This window comes from Leptodactylus fuscus, chromosome 9, assembly GCF_031893055.1.
Source record: "Leptodactylus fuscus isolate aLepFus1 chromosome 9, aLepFus1.hap2, whole genome shotgun sequence".
NCBI classification, from domain to species: Eukaryota; Metazoa; Chordata; class Amphibia; order Anura; family Leptodactylidae; genus Leptodactylus; species Leptodactylus fuscus.
In genome coordinates, this window is record NC_134273.1 from 33,395,429 (window position 1) to 33,422,387 (window position 26,959).

Sequence of the window (26,959 nt, forward strand, 5' to 3'; positions counted from 1 at the left end):
GTTGTAGTCTTCTGCAGTGTTATCTGAACTACTTGTGATATAATCATGGCATAAAATAGAACTGAAAAGGGTTAAATTACTTTTGCAAAAATATATCCCAATGCCAGCTCGAAATTCTCAAATCTTATCCCAAGTTAAAGGCTTAGCATCTATTTCCATTATACTCTGTACATTTTTTTGTAGAAATTATGTTTTATGTATTTTTTGTATGTATTAACCATGGTCATAACTAAGGTTGACCATAAACCAGCCATATTGTGCCAATTATTGTCTAGTTGTGTTTGACGTCTCCTTTCTTGCTCTACAGGCAGTAGAGAGGCAGCATTCACGTATGCCATCATTGCGGCTGGCGTGGCCCATGCCATCACATCTGCTTGTACTCAAGGAAACATGAGTGACTGTGGGTGTGATAAGGAAAAACAAGGACAATACCACAGAGAAGAAGGCTGGAAATGGGGAGGTTGTTCTGCTGACATCCGTTATGGATTAGTGTTTTCCAAGGATTTTGTGGACTCCAGAGAGATCAAGCAGAATGCACGGACTCTCATGAATTTGCACAACAATGAGGCCGGACGTAAGGTATGGGTCTTGTATTACGTCATTCAGTACATGATTTTGATGTTGCCTAACGTCTATAGACCCTTTAAAAGGAGGGAGCCAGATTAACTGATCGTTGTGTAGCCAGGTATATCTGTATCAAAGATCTATCTACTTTATTCATCTTTAGTCATCTTATCTTTATATTGACACAGTTTCTCTCTCTTAAAGGAGATTTGTTATCACAGACATCGGCTTTAATCTGAGACCCCTGTTGATTTTGCTAAGGAATGATGTGTCCCACTTCTTATTTATTTTGTAGACTCTAAAAGGAAAATGTAGTGTTTAAAAGCAGCCATTGTGTAGAGATGGCAAACCTAGCGAGATTTGTTTTAGGAATAGTCATAAGTTTTGCCTGCGCGTGAAAACTAGAAGTGCAATTATTATACTCTGGGGTCTCTTCAGACTCACCTCACCTTCCCTCACCTCTCCTGGGTGTTCTTTTATTCACCTGAATAAAGTCTTCAAGTGCATTTAAGAGTGGATCTGTTACATCGTATTTCAGTACAAACTACATACATACAGTACATACATACATAGATCTCGTAGACATGATGAGTCTGGTGTACATCAGAATGGTTACTGAATCCCGATTAAACACAAGCATTTTCTGAGTTCAGAGTACAGAGAGAGCTGGAGTCCTAAAATTCTCATTTTGACATGGATTTTCAAAGTACATCAGCCTCTTCAGGGTTAAGTGATCTAAAAACACCAGCTATGTACACCAGCCTCATTAGGTCTAAGAGATGTAAGAACACCAGCTATGTATACGAGCCTCATCAGGTCTAAGATATCTAAGAACACCAGCTATGTATACCAGCTTCATGAGGTCTAAGAGATCTAAGAATACCAGCTACATACACCAACCTCATCAGGTTTACGATATTCAAGAACTCTAGCTATATACACCAGCCTCATCCTGGCTAAAAGATCTTAGTACACCAGCTAAGTACACCAGCCTCATTAGGTCTAAGAGATCTAACAACACCAGACATGTACACCAACCTCTTCAGGTTTAAGATATTCAACAACTCTAGCTATGTACACCAGCCTCATCCAGGCTATAAGATCTTAGCATACCAGCTATGTACACCAGCCTCATCATGGCCGGATATCTAAGAACACCAGCTATGTACACCAGCCTCACCAGGGCCCGAATATCTAAGAACACCAGCTACGTACACATATGTAATAATGAATGCTGTTTCTATTGAGAATTGTAGTAAAGTCTGAGACATACAGTAGTTTCAGTTCCTATAAGATAACAGCATATAATATTTTGGGTGGATCTCACCATGGTGCCATCAGCTTTACCCCTTATCCTACAATGTGCCAGAACAGAAACCTCACTTATGGCTACAGTCTTCATTCTGGTCAACTATAGCCTTGACCTTTAATATAGCAAACCATGCAATATCCCAATTATTACCACCACCACTGACCCTTTCTCCTCTCAACAACAAAACAAAGACCCCCCCTTTCCCACACTTTGCCGCTCTCTCCTCCCTTCTTAGTTATTATGAAGGCATTCAGTATTTCAAATAAATAGGAATTTAGCAGGAACATCCCATAATTTGGATTATAATTATAGGGACACAGCTCACTTGACGATACCACTGGAGAGTAGCGAATATGCTTGATCGAATATCTCGGCCGCATAGCTCCAGGTGCAAAAACGTTTCCGGGGCTTCAAATTTTTACTGCCCCTCCCACCTTCTCTGCCACCAGGAGCCATGCGGTCGAGGTATTCGATCGAGCATATTCGCTCATCTCTAGTTACCACTAAACTACGGTACTTATTATGGTTGTGAACCTGGTAGGAAGTTCTGTAGGGTTATTATATCCCGATCTAGTGTTTACTCCGGAGCTAGATGCATAGAGCCCAAGAGCCACGTGTATCTCAGTAGCCACTGATTAGGGAATATTGGTTTTGGTTTACTTTATTTTTGGTCAGTGTTATTCAGCGGGCACTTTTACTACTGACAACACAATTCGTCCAAAAAAATGAGCGTACATTTATTAATTCCATTTATTAAAAGGAATGTGTCACCAGAAAATGACCTATTATTTAAGTCACAATTTCCTTCAAACGTATATTTTTTATAATTTTTGGTGATGTTTTTCATTTTCCAAATCAATAGCTATAATTAAAAGACAAAAAATCCCCAAAATTTAGCAGTCCCAACTTTTGCCACTAAGCCAAAAACTCTGACTTCCTGTTTCCTATAGTAAATCCGTGGTTCATAGACACAACGGTCTGGAACAGACCACTCAGTTTTATCGGAGTTCTTCTAGGCATGCTCTGTGACCTGTGTAGAGGTCATTGTGCAGAAAGGGGAGTAGATAAACGGTGAAATCCTCTATCATGACTGGTGGATTCTGTAATATACATGTCCTGAAAAGTGAGGGGCTGCTGCAATAATTCTAGGCAAAATAGGAAGTCTCAACGTATTATATGGCTTAGAGAACAGTGTCAGAACTGCAGAATTTTTAGGATTTTTTTTTTAGTATAGATTATAACATGAAAAATTTTTAAAATATAAAAAAAAAAATTATAACAAAAATATTTTTAATATAAACTTGATTTTAAAAAACTTGATTAAAAAATAGGTCTTTTTCTCGTGATACATTGCCAAGTTTTTTTTGACACTTTGTGCACCTTGTCCAGTGAGGAGTCAGGGCTTAATGGGAAGTTGTGGGACTTGACAGAAAGCTGGCAGAGGTTATGACAATAAAAATTGCCAAACTTTTGGTGCATTTCTTGTCAGAATTTAAGCCAACTGATGTATGGTGTAAAGTTAGGCCAGACAATCTAAGGGCAAATCCTGACCAAAAAGACGGCTCCCATTGAAATCAATAGAAGCTGGTCAGTTTTTTTCTCCGGGAGCCGTTTGTTCGTCTCGCAACATCCGCCTGAAGACACTCCATCACATTCATTTGGGCCTAATCCGGAGCGGAGTGAGCGACTGGATACCGGTGCACTGCACTGGCATTCAGTCATGGCTACCCGTTTTTCGCTCCAGAACCTGAGGCGAACTCTGCTTCAGGTTCCGGACTAAAAAACCCCGTGTGAACTTACCCTAAAGGTGCACCAGATTTATAATGGTAAAGGTGCACCAGATTTATAATGGTGAAGGTGCACCAGATTTATAATGTTAAAGGTGCACCAGATTTATAATGGTGAAGGTGCACCAGATTTATAATGTTAAAGGTGCACCAGATTTATAATGGTGAAGGCGCACCAGATTTATAATGGTAAAGGTGCACCAGATTTATAATGGTGAAGGTGCACCAGATTTATAATGTTAAAGGTGCACCAGATTTATAATGGTGAAGGTGCCCCAGATTTATAATGGTGAAGGTGCACCAGATTTATAATGTTAAAGGTGCACCAGATTTATAATGGTGAAGGTGCACCAGATTTATAATGGTAAAGGTGCACCAGATTTATAATGGTGAAGGTGCACCAGATTTATAATGGAGCATCAGTCACTGTGATAAATCTGGTGCTACCTTCTAGTCCTAGTTTATATTTAGTATTAGTAAATGTGCCACAATATGCAGTAAACCTCTAAAGAAACCACAAATATAGTAAATGTATTTGTAAAATGTTTTAACCAGAAGTGTTTTTAGCCTTGGCAAACTACACAAAAACCCAAATAAATACAAAAAAAACTGAACGCAGCAGATTTTATTATGTTGAATACAATTCAGAACATCTGGTCCTGGTTAGGGTTTGTCTGCACAAACCATTGTCATAGCACAGGTTAAGTGTGTTTGAGCCACCCCAAAATGTGGCTGTCAGAGGGATCTGTCTGCATTCATCATGCCAAATATGGATGAATATTAGTCACAGTCAGAATATTGTATGACAAAAGTTCCTGTTGGCAGGAATAAGAATATACTTTAAATGTCTTGGACCACTGAGAAATCTGCATTTTTCGTGTTGTTGAACCGGCATATTTCATCCATATTATTATCTTATATCCATTACTTGAAAGGCCATACGAACACGTTTTGCCATAATATAATCACTGGTATGCCAATAACTTACATTTTTTTTCCATAAATTTATGAGTCACCACTTACTATACGGTCACAGTGATATGGTATTTCCAACAGTTGGGGTATATAGACACAGGTTGTCCAATTGAGAATCCTCTAGGAGAACCAGTCATAAACATCAACATCTTGTCATTTATGGCTATATCTATGGCATATGCAATAAATGGACCCGTGTATATGTCGAGACTAGGAGCTTGTTTCTGGCCACAAGTGAATGTGTGTGACCTACATCTATCCGCCATTTGTGGCTTATCTGTGGATATAAGTGCCCAGATGGGAATTCCCCTTTAAGGACTTGACTAGTTGTAAACCAGACCTGTACACCTGACCTAAGTATAGTGTAGTAATCTAGTAATAATAATAATAATAATAGTAATAATGATATAATCTAGTAATATGGTATGGCAATCTGCCAACGTTTCCCAACTACCAACCTGTAATTTCTTATTTAACTCAAGTACTTACATTTTCTTAATAGTCGCTAGCTCTGAAAAGCCATCACCTTATAAGTTTAGACACCTTCAGCATAAAATCTGTTCAGCTATTCTAAAGATATAACTCCTTTTAGGGCAGATAAAAATTAGGATATACAAGCCAAGTGGGCAGTAACACTACATGATATACAGCACAAATAGACCCCACCCCAAGAGAAAACACAGTGTTACCTCCCACTTGGCTAGCATACTCTACTTTGCATCAACACTAAAAGGGCTTATATCTTTAGAATAGCTGAACAGATGTAGATATGCAAAACACAAAAATGCTCAGAGTGATAACGGCTATCAGATGATTTATGTCATTGGGGTTTTCAGACCTGTTTCTCTTTACGTTTTATATTATTATCCACAATTACGAGGGTCCATGGCAAGCATGCAATAGGTACTGCCAATTGTAGGCACTTAAATTAGAATTGAACTGCAATATACGGATACAGCCCAAAAAGCAGTACTTTTTTTTTTTTATTAGGAAAAAGATGTTTGTCTAAACCGATTAAAATTCCAACATTGTCTTAACCTCATCACCTTTGATATCTGTAGCATAATGTTAGTTCTGTCTCCTTTTCAAGGTCTAAGATCTTGTTATGAGTCTAATAAAGGATAATAAACCTATATGATATGATATGATAAGATATGATATGATAATAACATGGCAGTCTTAGTCTACCGCTGCTGTATAAAGTCATCCCAGCAGAGCTGGATATACACGGCATAGGATTCAGTAGATGATTCACTTTCACTTAGGTTAGCTTTGTATCCGCACATTATATAACAAGGCTCATTTGTATTCCCCATGTCTGATAATGATAGAGTATTCCTTTCCTGCTGGGTTTGTAAAATGAAATGATTTAGAATTTGGGAGTTGCCTTTATCTGTGGGTCAGACGCAGCATTTCCTGAAGAATGAAGTCAAGGTTTCAACAATGGCAGCTGAGAGAGGATAATTTTTCATTCCTTGTGGCAGAGTCATTTGGCCAAGAAAAGTCGTAGTGCGGCAGGAAGAGAATCCCGGCCCCCGGGTTGCTCCTGGATTCTTTGCACTTACACAGACCCTCAGTATGAGATCACAGGCTAGGAGGGGTATGTTATACCAAGGCCAAGGCTTGCAGGAAATAGATGTTAGTTCACATTTATTTAATGCGATACAATTTACTTTAATATACAGAATATTCCCTCTACTGTCAAAAAAGATAATGGTCCTGATTCACGAGGGTAAGCTTAGGCAATCTGAAAGTGTTCTCGATGTATCACAGTGGCAAATGCGAGATGACAAACTGCCATTTCTTTATTTATTTTTAAAGGAATTTTTTTTAGCCAAGTATTATGTGAAGCATATTTTTGCAGAATTTAAAAAAAAAAAAATCAGCAATTTTCCCATTCCTCACTAGACCTTACAGCAGTCACCTCATTTACATAACAGAATCACAATAGAAGATAACAGTTCTATAGATGACTGATCCATCATTGCATCTACTTCTGAGACATGATGCTATGGATTAAAATTAGTCTGTATTTCCTACAAAGTTTTTATCTTATGTTGTAACACAATAGACACAATCTGACACAATAGATTATGTCATAGATTATAGTTGGTCAAAATTTCCTACAAAGGTGTTAACTTCTATTGTAATGTATTTTGCAAATTAAAGGGATTCTATCATTAAAATGCTATTTTTTCTGACTAACACGTAGGAATAGCCTTTAGATCTCCGCGCTGCTGTTCGGTAGAAATCCCAGTTTTCTTTGGTATGCAAATGAGTTCTCTCCACAGCACTGGGGGCAGTCCTCAACACTCATACAGCACTGGGGGCATCCTCAATGCTGTGAGAGAACTCTCCAGTGACGCCTCCATCTTCGTTTGTAATGGCCTCTGTCCTCGTCTTCTTCCAGCGCTGGGTTCAAACTTCTACGCATGCGCAGTCAGCTCTGCCATCAGGCCTCAGGCATAGCCGACTGCACATGCCCGTGGCCACTTTTTTGTGGCCGCTTATGCGAGCGTACTGCGCATGCGTTGTACGCTCCTGTAGTTCAACGGAGTACAGAGCATAATGCTGCATTTTTGTAACGTGGACCCTGGCCTTAGGCTTAGTGGCCAGAGTAAAAGTTTCAGGTTATCGTACTTATGTAGTTACTGCCCACTTGAAAGTACACTGATATTGGTAGCCAGCATAACAACACTGATAGCCCTGCAATGGGACAGCTCCTAAAAAAAACAAACTCAAAAAACAGCATGGAACTAAGCAAAGCAGTGACTTTGTAGAGTGTGTATAGCACTGTAGGGATTAGAGGAGGTAAAAAGGTCCCCATTATAGGGAGTATGTCACATGAAGCCAACATTCGTACCCAGCTGCAGGTAGATAGGTCAGGGCCAGTTCACACGGAGTTTAGGGCGCGCATTCTGGCACGTATACATGTGTCAGAATGTGAGCGCTAAAAACAGATCCCATTCATTTCAATGGGTTGTTACGGGCGTATAACGCACGCAATTTTTCGGCCGCAAAATTGCGCGCCCAAAATTATGCGCGTTATACGCCCATAACGACCCATTGAAATGAATGGGATCTGTTTTGAGCGCGCACATTCTGACACATGTATACGTGCCAGAATGCGCGCCCGTAAACTCCGTGTGAACTGGCCCTCAGGGTCACCTGAACCAAATAGTATTTTCCCCTTGGGAATCGATGCCACTAACTGTTTTTGTAAATATGCAAATGAGCTGTTTGGAGAAATTAGGGTGTATCCATTGCATCAAATAGGTAAGAGGAAGCACCCTCATTGCTCCAAAGGGCTCACTTGTATATTGACCCAAAATAGTAATATCTTGTCAATGGGAGGCAATGATTCACAAGGGGAAAACAATTTTTAATTCCGATGACACTAAACTATCTGAGGGCTGGGTTGATATGGTGGGTTCTGGTGACAGACTCCCTTTAAACAAATACTCTAGCCGTAAGCAGTTATTACTCCTCCGCTAGATAGGTAAAAAATTATAGATTGGTGAAAGTCAAATGAATGGGGCAGCACTGAAATACCTGTAACAGCCACAAGTAAATGTATAAGATTCTATGTATGAATAGGGTTCTAGACTGTCTTAAAGGGGTTTTCTGGGTTTGGGGCATTTTTGATACTGATAACTTTTCCAGTTTGGGGTTTGATACCCAGGCCCTCCATGGATCAGCTGTTCCAGGCAGACTATGGTGCTGGAGTACTGCCCCCCTGCTATACAGTGGATGTAGCCTTCTGCGTCCAGCTCGGTTCCCTGTGTAGATTCCATTGCCAGGGACTGCCTTGAACAGTGTTAGGCTCCCAATGATCTGATACTGATGAGTCAGTGATGACCTTTGCTGAGGGTAGGTCATCAGTATCAAAAATTCTCCAAGCTCAGAAACCCCTCTTGAGGTGTTCGGGGGTTGGATAGGCTATTAGATAGGCATTGGATAGGCAAGTGCTTAAAACAAGTAATATAGTACAGAATTGTCGTAAACAGTCTTACATTACCATTTATACTACCATACAGTGCTAATAATAAATTACAATATATCATACAAGTCATTTAGGTGATACAAAGTCGATGTCAGCACACATCAATATTTAAAGGGAATGTGTCAGGGCAATTCGGGACGCTAAACCACCCCCAGGTCCTTATAGACCCTTTAACACTCTTATGAAAGAGATTTACTGAAGACAACAGATACTGTACATAGGGTAGGTGCTTATTTTTCTATAGGAGCCTCATCAACCCCAAAAGACATTGCAATAATAGGATTATTAAAAAGGAAGGAGTCCCTGCACGTCATTATCAGCAGCTTTCGCTGTCATCCTCTGTATCCCCTATAATAGTCTTCCTCTGGATACTGGACACATACAGTCCTTATTATTTCCAAGCTTTGCAGAGAATATTTATTTCATACCTTCACACTCCTACGGGGCGGTAGACATTGTAAACAGTGGACGTCTCCTAGCAATGCAATCCTACTACAGGTATCTTGTTCACACTTTTGCCTGTACTCCCCCATAGATGTAATGGGATGAATATGTGGCGGGCTTGACAAATTGCTGACGCCCCTGAGTTTACACAATATTTTGTTTCTGTGTGAAGAGATCTTTAGGAGAGATTACGGAGATGTTAGAGCACTTCTACTATGTGGCGGTATACAGGAAGGTTAGACCTGACATACAGGTTCTGCATCTTCTCAACTGCTGCAGATAACAAGACATTAATGTCCTAAATTATGAATGGGAATGAGAAAGAAGAAAAGTCAGGAGAAGATCTTGGCTTCATGTATCTTTTATCTGCTCCAGGTTATCACACATGATGTTACAGATGGACATTGTATCATTCCTCCCTTACATATAGAATTGGTTTATATCAAGACGTCATTTGTTTAAGATAAAGGTAGACGTGGTGGTATAGTAAGGTGCATTCAGAATTGTGCTTTAACCTCTTAAAGGGCCAAAGGGTTGTAAGGTTTAGAATCCTGTTTTAAAATATACCATTAGGACATTTGGAATTAAAGGGGTCCAAGGTACCATAAGGATAGGCATAAATATAAGATCAGCACCGATCGACTGTATGGGGCCGCTTCTGATGCCCATACTATATTTAATATGGGTCCGGAAGCCGTAACTTCAATGAGAGCTGAGTTGTAGTACAGACGTCCAACCACTACACAGGGACCAGAGCTATCTGCTTCCAAATCTGTGTTATGCATTGTAAGCCACCCAGTACGATCCTAAGGATAGGCCATAAAAAAGTAATTCTGAGACAACCCCTTTAATAGAAAGAGATCCCTATTGAGCATTACCATCTATTCCCCAGAGTGGAGTGTAACTACAAAGTGTCTTTCTTTTCCTGGGGGTGCTGTATATTTCATGAACAGCATGTTAACTTCAATATGCAATGCTCCATTTCTCCTGCGGAGGTGCTGCAGTTAAATATATCACTCTCTCACTGTTGGACTCCCTGTGATCAGTTAAAGCGCATAATCAGATGTTATAAAACAAAACATATTTTATTACATTTTTTCCAGATTTTTGGTGTCCAAATAAAAAATAATTATCCATGAAAAAAAAAATTGGACGTTATTTTATTTTTTTATAATGTTGACCTTAGTAGTTAATAGTTTTATAGATTTTTAATGTTTAGTAATAGTTACTTAATCTAAAGAAAAAATCTTTAAAAAGTTTATTTCGTATTACATTTTTTCGCTATGGAATCATGCCTCCCATTCATTACAGAAACCATTATGCGGTGCCGGTGCTGGATCCACCAGATGATACATCGCAATGGTGCCCATTGGACACTCATGACGTATGTATGAGATGTAACAGCACCATCTTGGTTCATAGGGCTAGCTTTACGCAGGCCATACACATTAGGTTAGACCTGATTTATCCAGGACTAACCAACCTTCTATTGTATATGGTCCACAAGTGGCAAATGATGGAGCAAATAAGCAAATAAGAACACTGTTCTTGCAGGAGATAAGCCATTCCCAGAGGTGCCTGGCGATGACTTGTTCCTCTCAACCCATTGAGAAAACATGCATGCCGAGACAGGAGGTCAGGGGGTATGGCAACCTTTAGGAATATGAAACTCATCACCCCTTGATACATCACCAACCCTGATCCCATAACTGGTGCCCAAATCAATAAGGCTTCAGCTGTACTGGATACAGTTACATTCCCTAGTTTTTTTTTATCTTGGCAGGTTTATTTGGGCATTGTATAGTATACCCAATTGTATACCTATTTGTTTTGTGTATATGGCAATATTTGGGCACTATATGATAAAGGGCGTCAATAAAAAGTATTGCATATGGCACAATGGTCAGGTTGCTGTGTCTTATCTCACATCAGCCTTTAACCTACAAGCAGCATGCCTGAGAAATACTGAAAAAATTCTAAACTTTCCATTCTATCATAATTCCACTCAAAACTATTGCTATTCATTTTCTTTCTATGGACAGTCTATTAACATACCAAAGAAGCATATAGGAATTGATAGACTGTTCTTGTCAGTCGTAAAGATTTATGACTGCCTGTTCTTTTCATAAGACGTACAGTAAATGACAAGTTCAAAATAGTATGATCTGAATGTCTACATGTAAGTTCATGCTGGCTGCTCCAGGCGGAGTTGCTGTCTGGTTGCATAGTTGGGAAGGTTGTACAGGACAGTTTATTGGAAGCCACTGATCTCCCCCTGCTCGGGTCAAGAAGGTAAAAGGTAATTATCAAGGAATGATCCAAGGACGTGAGAGCATTTTTGGCATTTTTATTGGGGGCCTTTTCAACACAACAACATGTTCACTTTAAGAACTTATTTGTGTATAGGCATACCCTAGTCAACACCAGGACCCTCAGCACACGTCAGAGATAAACATCCCCTTGTAAATATTAAAGGGGTTGTCCAAGATTTTTTTATGGTCTATGCTTGGTCTGATCGGTGTGGCCGACAGCTGGATCAGCTATTTAGGGTTGCTTCCAATGCCTGTACCATACTGTGCATGGAACCAGAAAGAGCTAGTTCTGTATACTGTATAGTAGCCGGGTGCCATTACTTCAGCTCAACTCCCATTGACTCCGGACACTTCTACTGGTGGCCTCTCTTCAAGGATTGGATGTGTTGAAATGACGCTTTCCTATCCTTTTCTCTCCAGATGTCTGCCATCTGGGTCATGAAACCCTCCCATAAATAAGGCATATATTGGTTGGTTCAGCCAAAATTTTATGGATATTACTCACTTTAGGGGTTCTTAGAATAACTAGTAAACAAGACTGTATTACAAAGGGGGCAAAGGGTGAAAATATAGTTCAAACAACTTGAGACACTAAACGTAAAAAATATATATTATTTTATTAATAAATATCACACAGAACAATACAATACATAAACAAACAGGGGAGACATATGGGGAAAAAGATAAATTTCCCCATTGAATAGCAGAGGAGTACCATAACCCTCCCACCGGCAATCACACTGAGTATAACCCCAACTATAAAAGATAATAAAGAGATACTAGGAAATAAGTCAAAAAAATGACAAAAGAAGGAATATAATCCCCAGTATAAGCTAAATACCTAGTATTACACACCAAACATAGGTGAGAGGACTTGATGTCAAATGTCCACTAACCATAATAGTATGACCAAAAAGAGTAGAAGGTGGTAAATAAGTAAAAAAGTGTACCCAAATAGAGTCACTTTAATACATACCCGTAGGTACCGACATATTTCCTGTGATCCAAGGTAACAATAAAGATAACAGCAGGGGGAACTCAGTCTGAGGCCGATGGGACTGTAAGAAACGCCTGACGCGCGTTTCGCCTGCACTCGGCTTCGTCAGGAGGCTAATAACTATAGACCAAGATGCGGTATATATAACCCAAATCAATATAATAATAAATTTCACCTGCTCATAAGTAGTTCCATTGCGTCCTTCTCTCAGTCCGGCAAATTGTCCACTGCGCATGACCGCGAGTCACAAGTGACGTCATCACGTACGCGTAGCGTGACGACGTCATTGTGCTCAACAAATGTATTAATAAAGTTTGGCCGGTCGCGCACGCGTACACGCGCCGGCCACATACAGTGGGGCAAAAAAGTATTTAGTCAGTCACCAATAGTGCAAGTTCCACCACATAAAAAGATGAGAGGCGTCTGTAATTGACATCATAGGTAGACCTCAACTATGAGAGACAAAATGAGAAAAAAAATCCAGAAAATCACATTGTCTGATTTTGTAAGAATTTATTTGCAAATTATGGTGGAAAATAAGTATTTGGTCAGTAACAAAATTTCATCTCAATACTTTGTTATATATCCTTTGTTGGCAATGACAGAGGTGAAACGTTTTCTGTAAGTCTTCACAAGGTTGGCACACACTGTTGTCGGTATGTTGGCCCATTCTTCCATGCAGATCTCCTCTAGAGCAGTGATGTTTTGGGGCTGTCGCTTGGCAACACGGACTTTCAACTCCCTCCAAAGGTTTTCTATAGGGTTGAGATCTGGAGACTGGCTAGGCCACTCCAGGACCTTGAAATGCTTCTTACAAAGCCACTCCGTCGTTGCCCTGGCGGTGTGCTTTGGATCATTGTCATGTTGAAAGACCCAGCCACGTTTCATCTTCAATGCCCTTGCTGATGGAAGGAGGTTTGCACTCAAAATCTCACGATACATGGCCCCATTCATTCTTTCATGTACCCGGATCAGTCGTCCTGGCCCCCTTGCAGAGAAACAGCCCCAAAGCATGATGTTTCCACCCCCATGCTTTACAGTAGGTATGGTGTTTGATGGATGCAACTCAGTATTCTTTTTCCTCCAAACACGAAAAGTTGTGTTTCTACCAAACAGTTCCAGTTTGGTTTCATCAGACCATAGGACATTCTCCCAATACTCTTCTGGATCATCCAAATGCTCTCTAGCAAACTTCAGACGGGCCCGGACATGTACTGGCTTAAGCAGTGGGACACGTCTGGCACTGCAGGATCTGAGTCCCTGGCGGCGTAGTGTGTTACTGATGGTAGGCTTTGTTACATTGGTCCCAGCTCTCTGCAGTTCATTCACTAGGTTCCCCCGCGTTGTTCTGGGATTTTTGCTCACCGTTCTTGTGATCATTTTGACCCCACGGGGTGAGATTTTGCGTGGAGCCCCAGAGCGAGGGAGATTATCAGTGGTCTTGTATGTCTTCCATTTTCTAATTATTGCTCCCACAGTTGATTTCTTCAATCCAAGCTGGTTGCCTATTGCAGATTCAGTCTTCCCAGCCTGGTGCAGGGCTACAATTTTGTTTCTGGTGTCCTTTGACAGCTCTTTGGTCTTCACCATAGTGGAGTTTGGAGTCTGACTGTTTGAGGGTGTGCACAGGTGTCTTTTTATACTGATAACAAGTTTAAATAGGTGCCATTACTACAGGTAATGAGTGGAGGAAAGAGGAGACTCTTAAAGAAGAAGTTACAGGTCTGTGAGAGCCAGAAATCTTGATTGCTTGTAGGTGACCAAATACTTATTTTTCACCATAATTTGCAAAAAAATTCTTACAAAATCAGACAATGCGATTTTCTGGATTTTTTTTTCTCATTTTGTCTCTCATAGTTGAGGACTACCTATGATGTAAATTACAGACGCCTCTCATCTTTTTAAGTGGTGGAACTTGCACTATTGGTGACTGACTAAATACTTTTTTGCCCCACTGTATATCATAATATAAGCGGCCACAGGGACGGACTGCCATATAAATGAACAGCTAAGGTACGACAGACACTAAAAAAACTGAACAAAAATGAATGTGGGGCTAAAAATAATAATAATATTGTGGCCCCACTCAATACATAAAAATGTCTAATGAAAGTGCATGATATATAAAGACATAAATAAATAAATAATTTACACAACAAACGAAAATAGATACATAATACACTGATAATATTTAATAAAGTAAACTAGTGTATGCAAGTAAATATCATAATTTAATAAGATATGTCAAGTGATAAATATACAATTAATCTGTGAATTATAATAAAAATAAATAATAAATATATGAAAGAAGAGTGAAATAAAGTGCTCAAAAATACTCAAAAAATGTGAAAAATACTGTGTAAATATTTAATAATAATTGTGTATAAAAAATGTATAAAAGATGCAATAATTCATATATAGTGAAAAATACTAAAATAAAAAGTGGTAAAAAGAATATAGCTACTATTAATAATAATAAATAAATGAATATATAAAGTGTATAAGTGACAAAAAATGTGCAAAGAGTGCAAATATAAAATAAAATAAACAAAAAAATAAATGCAAAAATAATATAGATAATTACATAAATAAATAAATAATATAGAACAATAAATATTAAACATATAAATCAAATCAAATAAATATAAATCCATATATAAACATACCACGAATATAAATATATATACACACACATCTAAAAGGGTGAAAATAACCCATGTTTCCAATCTGTAGAGGGCTTCACCACCGTCCTCAGAATGATTCACAACAGGAGGTAACTTCAAGTTTCCAAGGCTTGGCTCAAAAATTAGAATCTGTGCCGTGTTCTTTAAGCAGTGTCTGATGTTATTACTGGAGCACTGTATGGCGTAATTATTTGGGCATAATATAGCTTTGTTAATCGGGCATTGCAATGGCATTTAATGTACTCTGCACATGGTACAGGTATGGTTGGAAGATAAGTGTTATGGTTGTCCTGCTGTTCCAAAAAAGTGGTGATGGGTCAAATATATCATGTATGGTCCAAAGTCCAACCCAACTCCCTTATAAATACATGTTTTAATTGGTCTTCTTAGACTTAAAGGGAATGTATTACCAGAAACGGCAGAAACTGACCTATTTTTTTAAACCAAGATCTATCTATCTATCTATACAATGGAGCAGAGGAGAAGCTCAGGCAAGATGGCCGACCCCATAATCATGTACAGAAAATAGAACAAAAAAATCTATAATCAGAAAATAAAACAGATTAGAAAAAGGTGATAGATTTGAATATCTGGTTTTAATAAATATAAACAAATGTTGACACCTTCCTTTTATATATTGATGACCTGTCCTTAGGATAAGTCATCAATATCAAAATAGTGGGGATCTGATACCTTGCAACCCGACCCAACCTGGGTGCAGAGTACTCACTTCACAGGCCAGTGACGTCATAGTCATCGGTCGCATGGTTTGGTCGCAACTGTGTACCATACATGTGATACATGCAATACCAAGCAGAGCTGCTGTCCAGTATCCAGTGCTGTGCTTGGTAAACAGTAAAGAGGCCATAGCCTTTCAGGCAGCTGATGTCGGGGTTACTGGGTGCTGACTCTGGGTGCCATCAACAATTCTAGTCATAGATATGCAAGATAATAGGCAGGGCCTAGTCCTGTATCATGTACAGGCCATCAATATCATCAATCAATTTTATGGACATTAGGATAGATACAAAGGAATTTTAAGAAACACAGCAGCTATTTTTTGTGCCTATAGTTCAGCACAATAGGAATGAGGGAATCCTGTCTACTCAGGAAAGCAAGCACTGGATAAGTGGTTGGATGGGGTGTCACATGACAGTGGCCCGTAATGAATGGTTCACAATGTATGGATGTAGCAGAGCTGTGATGAAATAATTCATAATGCTAGGATACTTTCTTTAAGGTGTAACTCCCACTTTGTTTTCCGCTATTGTGTCTTACTTGTTTGGTGACCATTTTTGTACACTTTATTACCCTATCTACAGTCCTATGAAAAAGTTTGGGCACCCCTATTAATCTTAATCATTTTAGTTCTAAATATTTTGGTGTTTGCAACAGCCATTTCAGTTTGATATATCTAATAACTGATGGACACAGTAATATTTCAGGATTGAAATGAGGTTTATTGTACTAACAGAAAATGCGCAATATGCATTAAACCAAAATTTGACCGGTGCAAAAGTATGGGCACCCTTATCATTTTATCGATTTGAATACTCCTAACTACTTTTTACTGACTTACTGAAGCACAAAATTGGTTTTGTAACCTCACTGAGCTTTGAATTTCATAGCCAGGTGTATCCAATCATGAGAAAAGGTATTTAAGGTGGCCAATTGCAAGTTGTTCTCCTATTTGAATCTCCTCTGAAGAGTGGCATCATGGGCTACTCAAAACAACTCTCAAATGATCTGAAAACAAAGATTGTCCAACATAGTTGTTCAGGGGAAGGATACAAAAAGTTGTCTCAGAGATTTAACCTGTCAGTTTCCACTGTGAGGAACATAGTAAGGAAATGGAAGACCACAGGGACAGTTCTTGTTAAGTCCAGAAGTGGCAGGCCAAGAAAAATATCAGAAAGGCAGAGAAGAAGAATGGTGAGAACAGTCAAGGACAATCCACAGACCACCTCCAAAGAGCTGCAGCATCATCTTGCTGCAGATGGTGTCACTGTGCATCGGTCAAAAATACAGCGCACTTTGCACAAGGAGAAGCTGTATGGGAGAGTGATGAGAAAGAAGCCATTTCTGCACGTACGCCACAAATAGAGTTGCCTGAGGTATGCAGAAGCACATTTGGACAAGCCAGCTTCATTTTGGAAGAAGTTCCTGTGGACTGATGAAACAAAGATTGAGTTGTTTGGTCATACAAAAAGGCATTATGCATGGCGTCCAAAAAAAACAGCATTACAAGAAAAACACATGCTACCCACTGTAAAATTTGGTGGAGGTTCCATCATGCTTTGGGGCTGTGTGGCCAATGCCGGCACCGGGAATCTTGTTAAAGTTGAGGGTCGCATGGATTCCACTCAGTATCAGCAGATTCTTCAGAATAATGTTCAAGAATCAGTGACGAAGTTGAAGTTACCCCGGGGATGGATATTTCAGCAAGACAATGATCCAAAACACCGCTCCAAATCGACTCAGGAATTCATGCAGAGGAACAATTACAATGTTCTGGAATGGCCATCCCAGTCCCCAGACCTGAATATCATTGAACATCTGTGGGATGATCTGAAGCGGGCTGTCCATGCTCGGCGACCATCAAACTTAACTGAACTTGAATTGTTTTGTAAAGAGGAATGGTCCAAAATACCTTCATCCAGGATCCAGGAACTGATTAAAAGCTACAGGAGGCGACTAGAGGCTGTTATCTTTGCAAAAGGAGGATCTACTAAATATTAATGTCACTTTTCTGTTGAGGTGCCCATACTTTTGCACCAGTCAAATTTTGGTTTAATGCATATTGCACATTTTCTGTTAGTACAATAAACCTCATTTCAATCCTGGAATATTACTGTGTCCATCAGTTATTAGATATATCAAACTGAAATGGCTGTTGCAAACACCAAAATATTTAGAACAAAAAATGATTAAGATTAATAGGGGTGCCCAATCTTTTTCATAGGACTGTAAATTTCTTTCTATTATAAAACAGGCTGTAACATTCTCCTTAGAAACCCTTTAACTGTGTTGTTACTAAGGAAAGTCTGTACATAGTTATATTGTAAATATGCAGAGATGAAGCCTTTACAAAAGGGGGAATGGTCACTTCAAATAGCTGTATCTCTGGTGTTATACCACCTAGAAAAATGGTTCTGGTATCATAAGAAAGATGAGATTCTCAGCTTTCATATAATAGAATATATTTAAAGGGATACTATCACTCAGACCCAATTTATTTCTAGGCACCACGTCGGAATAGTCTTAAGAAAGGCTATTCGTCTCCTACCTTTCGTCGTCTGCTCCGCGCCACTGTTCGCCTACAATCCCGATATCCTTGTCGGTATACAAATTAGCTCTCTTGCAGCACACGGGGTGGGCCCCAGCGCTCAGACAGCACTAGGAGCGTCCCCAATGCTGCGAGAGAACTCCATTTCTTCAGCAGCGTCATCTTCAGCCTCTTCTTCCGGTGGTGGCTTGTAACTTCTAGGCCTCGCATGCCCACAGGCCACGAGAAAATGGCCACTTGCAGAGTATTGTAAGCAGCCATTCTCTCGTGGGCTGTGGGCATGCGCAGTTACAAGGCACTGCCGGAAGAAGAGGCTGAAGATGACGCATCTGACGAAGATGGAGGTGCCGCTGGAGAGAGTTCTCTCGCAGTATTGGAGGTGCCCCCAGTTCTGTTTGAGCACGGGGGCCTGCCCCCAGTGCTGCAAAAGAGCTAATTTGTATACCAACAAGAACCGGGATTGTAGGCAAACTGCGGTGCAGAGAAGACAATGAAAAGTAGGAGAAGAATATCCTTTCTTAAGGCTGTTCCGTGGTACCTAGAAAAAAATTAGGTCTGAGTGATAGGATCCCTTTAATTAAAAACACAGTTGAGAATGTCATTTTATATGCAGCATGAACTGCTACATGTTAAGTTGAAATGTATGACTGTATTTTTAACTCATGATATCTCAGATTGTGTTATAGTTACTTCTTGTAAATCTTGGCATCATATGATGAGAATCACATCTTTCTTATGATACAGAACCATTTTTCTAGGTGTTATATAACCAAAGATACAGCCATTTGAAGTGACCATCCCACCTTTGGTAAATCTTCAGCTTTATGTACTACATTGAGTACATGGGTATGGAGAGAGTCTCCTGGCATTGCTTACGCTGGGTATACACTAGCGTTCAGGGACTCCATCCCCCCATCTGCTTAAAATAGAGAGATACGTTCTGATTTCAGTATCAAATTGGTGGAAACCGTACAGACCCCATTACAGTCTATGTGGTTGGTGGGTTTCTGCTGGTAACCACTTTTAAAGCTGATAGGGTTTTCGTTTTTCAGCTTTCCAAGTGCACCCGAAGAACAGAAAACCAAAAGCTAGTGTGAGCCTAGCTTTAGTTATATCATTGCTAATGGGAACATTACAGCCTGTATGCAAAAGGATGTTGGATAGATTAAATATTCAACCCCCCCCCCCCCGACACAAAACAATGTAAAAAGAAAAAGTCAGTCAAATGGGAGTTACAGTTTATGACTATGCCTCTCCACCGTTGTGAGCCACTAATGAACTACCTATGAGAATATTATATATTATATGGTTAAAATATTCAATATTTGATGACATCCTATTCATGTAGAATAGTCTAATATAATAATTATATAGTATAGTGTAGTATAATATTGTATAGTCCAGAATAATATTGCATAATAAAGTTATACTATAACCTAGAACAGTGAAGACTCATTGCCCCAAACACTGTACCTTTTACACTGATATAACACAGTAACAGTGAAGCAGGAATCAGTAATAGTCCTTTAGGCCTACAGAGCAGTAGCATGATTGTGGCAACACTGCTTGTAAGGCTGACGTTCCACGTTGCGGAAACTGAGCTTTTTTTGAATGGCTACAAAAGGAATGGGAAATATAGAGGAAGTTCTTATACTTCTACTGTACCTTCCGTTCAATCCACTCCTGGCTTTGGTTAAAAAAAAAACGAAGCAAGATCTGCAACAAAAAAATCTGGACCTCAACCTTAAAGGGTATCAGTCGATGAGATCAGTCTTTCTCCTTGTCAGTGTCATTATGGAGCAAGGAGGCAGTTTTCTGCAAGCCCCCTACATGGGGCATCCTCATGGTTTGCCAGAGGAGGCACTACACTGTGGGGGCATGATATAGTGTGGGGGTACTAATGAGGCGTTAAACTTTTTGGGGGCACAAATGTGGCATTATACAGTTAGGGGACACCATTTACATACATATTGTTACATATTAGATGAGGTGGGATGAAGACATCAGTCCGTCAAGTCCAACCTATAACTCTACAGTCTCCTACAGTGTTGATCCAGAGGAAGGCAAAAAAAATCCCCATAAGGCTCATGCCAATTGCCCCATTTCAAGGGAAAAAATTATTTCCTGACTCCAATCTGGCAGTAAGTATAAAAAACCCTGGATCAATGTGTCCTTAAAATCTAACCCGTAATATTGTTCTCTGAGCAATTTACCATGTGGAGGCCACCAAACGGGACATTATACTGTATGGGGGTATGATAGGGGCATTACCCTGTGGTAGAGCTTTAAGAGAGATTATATTGTATTAGGGAATTAATGGATTGCATTAGGCACCATCAGGACATTATACTATGTGAAGGCCATTATACTGTATTGTGTGGTGGGACTATGGCATATTATACTGTTTGGAACCACCAATGGGGCATTATTCTATGTCGAGGCCACAAGGGGGCACTATACTTTGTATCACTGTATTTTACAAAGAGGAGGGCACTATTACTATATGGGGGCATGAAAGGAACTGGGTAGGGTCAGAGTGGTTATGGGTGGGGTGGGGTATGGACTTATCATAACATTTATAAGTACTAGATGCATTCGGCTCGGACCTTCACCTTATGGCACCTCATGGCAGACCCAGGTCTCTACTTAAAGTTGTTGAGTACCCTGGTCTAGAATAATATTCTATAGCTTGATATACTTTATCATAATATAGTCTAGAATAATATTGTACAATACAGTCATATATAGTATTATCTAGAATAATATTGTATAGTATAAAGTATTGTGTAGTATAATCTATATTCATTTTACATACATAATACAATCTAAGTTTATATAACGTAGTATATAATAATATTATAGGATGGTAAATTACAGCATAATAAAGTGAACTCTAGAATAACAATGCGTAATATAGTATATCTTAATGTAGTCTATTATACAATATTGTTATATATTATCTTATCTCTTTCATTGTTACATATTCACTCTTCGCTTCTCTCAATAGTGGAATGTCCTATATGGTATATATATATATATATATATATATATATATACGTTTTGGATGACTCTAACATTCACTGGATCGGAGTCTTGAGTTAGTAAAACATAGCAGGAAGCAGCCACAAAACCTGTCTGGGTTAATGACAAGAAGGTTAGGCAAAATGTCATTAGCTATTGGTTTAGAAGGGACACCAAATCCGTGTAGTGGTCCTTTGCCAGGTATGCGACACCCAGAATGCTCTGAGCTCACAAGCTCCTGAGTCAGCTGGCATATTGTGTGATATTGCATAGGAGCTCCGTGAACTGCGGACTCTTTCGCTTGTTGATCCACTTGACCAGCACACTCAGCTTTTTCCAATCAAACTGTTTATTCCATCAGAGCATGGCCATTGTCTGCAGCTTGGCTGCTAATGAAATACGTTGATAGGAAATTTACGCTGTTTGGAAGGTGTATTAGGCACACATGGATGGAGAGACAATATATTGACACTTTCAATTAGCAGCTCCACTGGGTACTTGGATTCTGGCTGGGCAGCACTAAGATTTGCTTTTTCTTTGTTTTCTATTATATTAGATAGTCACATTAAGCCTGATAGACAGAATAAAACCAAGTACAGCAATAGCAGAAAGAGCAATACATGTGTATATTAATGCTAAACATGTATTGCATGTACAGTAATAATAAATCACATCGCACATTACAGGAGACAAGATTAGGGTGGACCTAAGTATGTTATGACCTATATTTGTTATGATGGACAAGGGCAGCACTGTATGCGGAAAAGAACACTATAGGACCGGGGCCCCACGTTGTGAAAATGCAATGTCTTAGAGTGCCTTCACACGGCGTAGAGCGCTGCTCCTTTAGACACGTATACACGTGTCCGTGCGCAGCGCTTCAAAACAGAGCCCATTGATTTCAATGGGTGCCGATATACGTGTGCTACCCATTGAAATCAATAGGTAAAAAAGTCTCTGATTGATTTCAATGGGTAGCGCGCGTATATCGGCACCCATTGAAATCAATGGGCTCTGTTTTGAAGCGCTGCGCTCGGACACGTGTATATGTGTCTAAAAGAGCGGTGCGCTACGCCGTGTGAAGGCACCCTTAATGTATCTGCAAAGTGGATTCACCACACCTTGCAGTAAAAAATCTACAGCAGAAAAACTGCGGTTTCAAAAACTCCTTTGCTTTTGTAAATCGCAGCATGTTCATTATACATACGGAAATGCTGGCGTTTTCCATATAGATATAATAGAGGCAGAAAGTCTGCAGAGGAAAACTCCGCAGACTTTCTGTGAAAAACGCTACGGAAAAAAAACGCAATATGTTTTCGCCGCAATCTTTTCCACAGCATTTTTTTTGCAGTCATTTGCTGTGTGGGGCCTTAGACTAAAGCAGGCTTACTATCGAAAATGGCGCAGATTTATTAAGGCTGGTAATTTGTATGTCAGTCTTAATAAAGGGCCTGATTTATGAAAAGGCTATAGCTACTGTATAGATCAGGCGAACGCTTGAGCCCCAAAACAGAGATCTACAAAAGTTAGGAACTGGCGTAGATTTCCTTTATAACTCAAAGCAGAAAACTGACTTGCATTACAGCAACTCATAGGTGTTATAAACTTAAGACCCCTTTACATAGGGCAATGATTGAGTCAATTATTGAGAACAAGTATTCCGAGAAATTTGCATTGTCTAAAGCTGACACTTGGTTCACATCTCCGTTCAGTGGACGGACTACCGAACGCATTTGCAAGCGGTGTACAGTGAAAGCACACGGACCCCATAGATATTCACTGCCAGTGCGTTTGGTATTTTGTTTGGGGAGGGGGGTCCCCATGCGGACTTCCTGAATGGATTACCAACGTAGATGTGAACGAGGCCTTAGAGTGTATTAGTAAACCTGTCCCATTGTTTTTATGACTAGACTCTCAGGTGGTTTCTGAGACCCCTAGGCCTGACAGGACTCCTAAGAATATTCTGCTTACCCCATCCACACATAGCAATTATAGAAAATTGACAATCACTGATTTTGTGGGTGGGGTAAGCAGGACTCTTACTGTCTCTTCTAGGAGTCCTGTCAAGATTTAGGCTAAGGCCCCACAGGCCGTATCCACAGCACTAAAGCGCTGCGGGAAGAACCGCTGCGAGAACACATTGCAGTTCTTTCCGCAGCACTTTTAAGAGAAAGTTCACAGAGTTTTCCTCTGCGGACTTTCTCTTAACATTATATCTACGGGAAAGCCGCCGGCGTTTCCATAGATATAATTGACATGCTGCAATTTGCAAAGCCATTGCACAGTGTGTCCACGCTGCAATCTTTTCCGCAAAGTGGGGATGAGATTTGCATGAATCCTATCCACTTTGCCTGCACGGTACAACGCCTCAATTTTTGCCGCAGCGTCTCCGTAGCGGGCAAATTGCAGTGTTTACGTCCTGTGGGGCCCCGGCCTTACTTTGTTTTTTAATCAAAAATCCTGTTCCAAATCATATGAACCTATATATCACATAGTTCATCTTCCATCCCAGTATTATATGCTGCTTTATGTATAAATCACATGGCAGGTTTGTCTCCAGTCTTTCACAACCCCATTAATGAAGTGCTAGATTACTCTATAGGTGAACTAATGGTGTCAGTGGTTTCTAGTGGGGGTTCTAGTTCCTGGATTTTTGCCAATTTGCGTGACTACAGTGCATTCAGTTTATTTATGGATGGTAAATTATTGGCCTCCCTTACTGCTTTTCTTCTTATCTTATTAATATATTTTTGTAATTTTTATTGCAGGCCCTTGAGGATAACATGAAACTGGAGTGTAAATGCCATGGAGTATCGGGATCTTGTACGACGAAAACATGCTGGACCACACTACCAAAGTTCCGTGAGATAGGATTTCTCTTGAAGGACAAGTACAATGAAGCTGTTCAAGTTGAGCCAGTTCGAGCCAGCAGAAATAAGCGACCCATGTTCCTCAAAATCAAAAAGCCACTGTCATATCGCAAACCAATGGACACAGACTTGGTGTATATAGAAAAATCTCCAAATTATTGTGATGAAGACCCCATAACAGGCAGCATGGGGACACAGGGTCGAATGTGCAATAAGACAGCCCAACACAACAGTGGCTGTGACTTAATGTGCTGTGGGAGAGGGTACAATACCCACCAATATTCTCGTGTATGGCAGTGTAACTGTAAATTTCACTGGTGCTGCTATGTGAAATGTAATACATGCAGCGAAAGAACAGAAGTGTTCACTTGTAAATGAGAGCATTATCTGGATGAGGACAAGTTATAGATCCCTGGGAACTAATATTGTACATTTGCACAAGATCTCAAGCCAACGTTCTTCAAGATTTTGACCTAGAGTCCCATTACCTTGTAGGAACCGAAGTGAAAGGACATCGTTGTCTTTTGTTTGGGTATTTCTGAAACCACTCATTCAACGACAGACGAGTATGTCTAAATTCTTCATGGTAGATTTGTGCAGACTGTCTACAGCTATGAAGAGAACAAGAGAGAAAAGAGCTCTCCATATCTAAGAGGTCTTCTCCATAACCCATCTAACGATCCATTCCATCAATGAACACGCTACAGATTGAGAGGAGTTGCATGAGTCGTCGGAGCCTACTGTTTCTATCCATATTTTTCTGGATAGACATGGATCTGCTGAATTATCAGACACCAAAATACAAGCAATGGTGGATTGTAAACTACATGACTGGAACAAAGGGATGTTCTAAAAACAGCCGCCATGTTAACAAAAGTTAAATAAATAGGTTAACAGTGAACTTGTGTGACTTCCTGCTTGGAGTGTGGATTATACAGATTAAGGTTGTTTATGCTCCTAATTTTCTTGCCATTTCTAAAAAAAATTTTTTTTTGCTCCATGGATTTTTTTGTTGTTGTTAATAAGGCGTTGGTATATACATATAAATATATTTTAATTATTATTTTTGTTGGCACAGGGACTTTAAATATTAGTGTTGGTATTTAACAATATATTGTAGAGTTAACTAATATTAATTTATTTAACATAAAAAAAAAAACCTACTGCCATTTGGAGCTGTCTCATACCGAACAAAAGTGTAATTTTTTTTTTTTTTAATTTTGTAGAAAATGAGATCTCTCTATCGGTAAAACTGGAGGTGTAAATAGTGTGTATTACTCAGATCCCATTTATAGCTGTGTACAAGGGATAATCTTGTTTGTTTTCCTGTTTTATGGTGAAAGCAGACATCTTTTCTTAAATACTTTAATACTGTTTGCTGCTAGCTGTCTGGAATAATTACTATCGATATTTAATTGTCTGATTGTATTATTTTTTTCTGATTTTTTTTTTTCTAAATTAATAAAATTGGATTTCATTTGTTGGAATGTTCCAGACAAAATTTTAAATCTTATGGAAAAATGAACCATACGGAAAAGAGTATATTTTGTAAGAGACTATTTTTATATGAATATTTTATTTATATTTTATGCCTGCCTGTATAATTCTATAATCTTCAGTTTTTCATCAGAAAGCACTCAGTATCTCACTTACAGCATACACATACAGATTTAGTCTGCTAACATCCATCATAGTACGATAAATATGAATTTTTTTTTTAGATATAAAAAATTAAGAATTTTTAATTTTTTTAGATTGATATAAAAAAAATAAGAATTTTAAAAAAAATTTAGATTGGTAAAAAAAATATAAGATTTTTTAAATATATTTTTTTTAATTTTTAAAATTTTAAATTAAAAAAAAAGTTGCAGAATTAACAATTAATTAGATGTCGTGCGTTTCCTGACGAACAACCTTGCAGAATACACATAAGCGATAGGGGTCATTTGTCACATGGCTTAAATTTGTGATTAGTATTAAATATTTGCTCGCTTATCCCATTCGGAAGAGGAAAAAGAAAAATCTGGTTTTGCTTCCCACATGCATCAGTCATTAAACTCTTTGGTTATTATTAGCAAATGTGCTGTGTATGCTGCCTATTAAATCTCTATATTGTGTTACTGTCAAATTTGATTTTATCACTGAGAGACTGTAGACTATGACTGTACAAACTAGCTTCACATACACAGCCTGATTCTCACAGATAACACACAAAGCTTACATTTTTTTATCCGAGCGTTTGCCTGCTTTGTCTTCGCAAAAAAAAAAAAAAAAAAATGTGGGATGCTAAATGTTAACAGTAAAGCAAAAAAATTAAAAAATGTCCAAAAAATTAAAAATGTTACGTACACTGTTAACACTTAGTATTTGTTTTAGTCCTTCTATAATTTTTATTTTTTATTTTTGTAAACAGTGTTAGACCAATGTACATCGATGTATAAGATATCAGAATAGGTTTTAGGTAAGATTAATTTATTGTCAGACTACTGAACTGATAAAAGATATTTTTATAAAGATTTTTTTTTTTTTTTTGGTTTTATTAACTACTGATATATATATATATATATATATATATATATATATATATATATATATATATATTGCACAACGCTGTAGTTCTGGTAAGAGGGTAATCAAAAACTTGTTATTCTGTGAACAAAATGGCTTCGCTACAATTCACTAAAATTGTAGTCTTACTACTGGA

The 26,959-nt window shown here is 38.9% G+C and overlaps 1 protein-coding gene across 1 annotated transcript in view; it reads left to right on the forward strand.

The window, feature by feature from the left end:
* The window catches only part of WNT7A (Wnt family member 7A), a 50,506-nt gene extending 24,835 nt beyond the window's left edge, over positions 1-25,671 (forward strand). Inside the window, exons 3-4 of the mRNA XM_075287612.1 lie at positions 308-579; positions 24,154-25,671. Coding sequence (XP_075143713.1) covers positions 308-579; positions 24,154-24,633 — 752 coding nt within the window. The 3' untranslated portion in view covers positions 24,634-25,671. The remainder of the gene's footprint in view (positions 1-307; positions 580-24,153) is intronic.
* Positions 25,672-26,959: the final 1,288 nt, after the last annotated feature.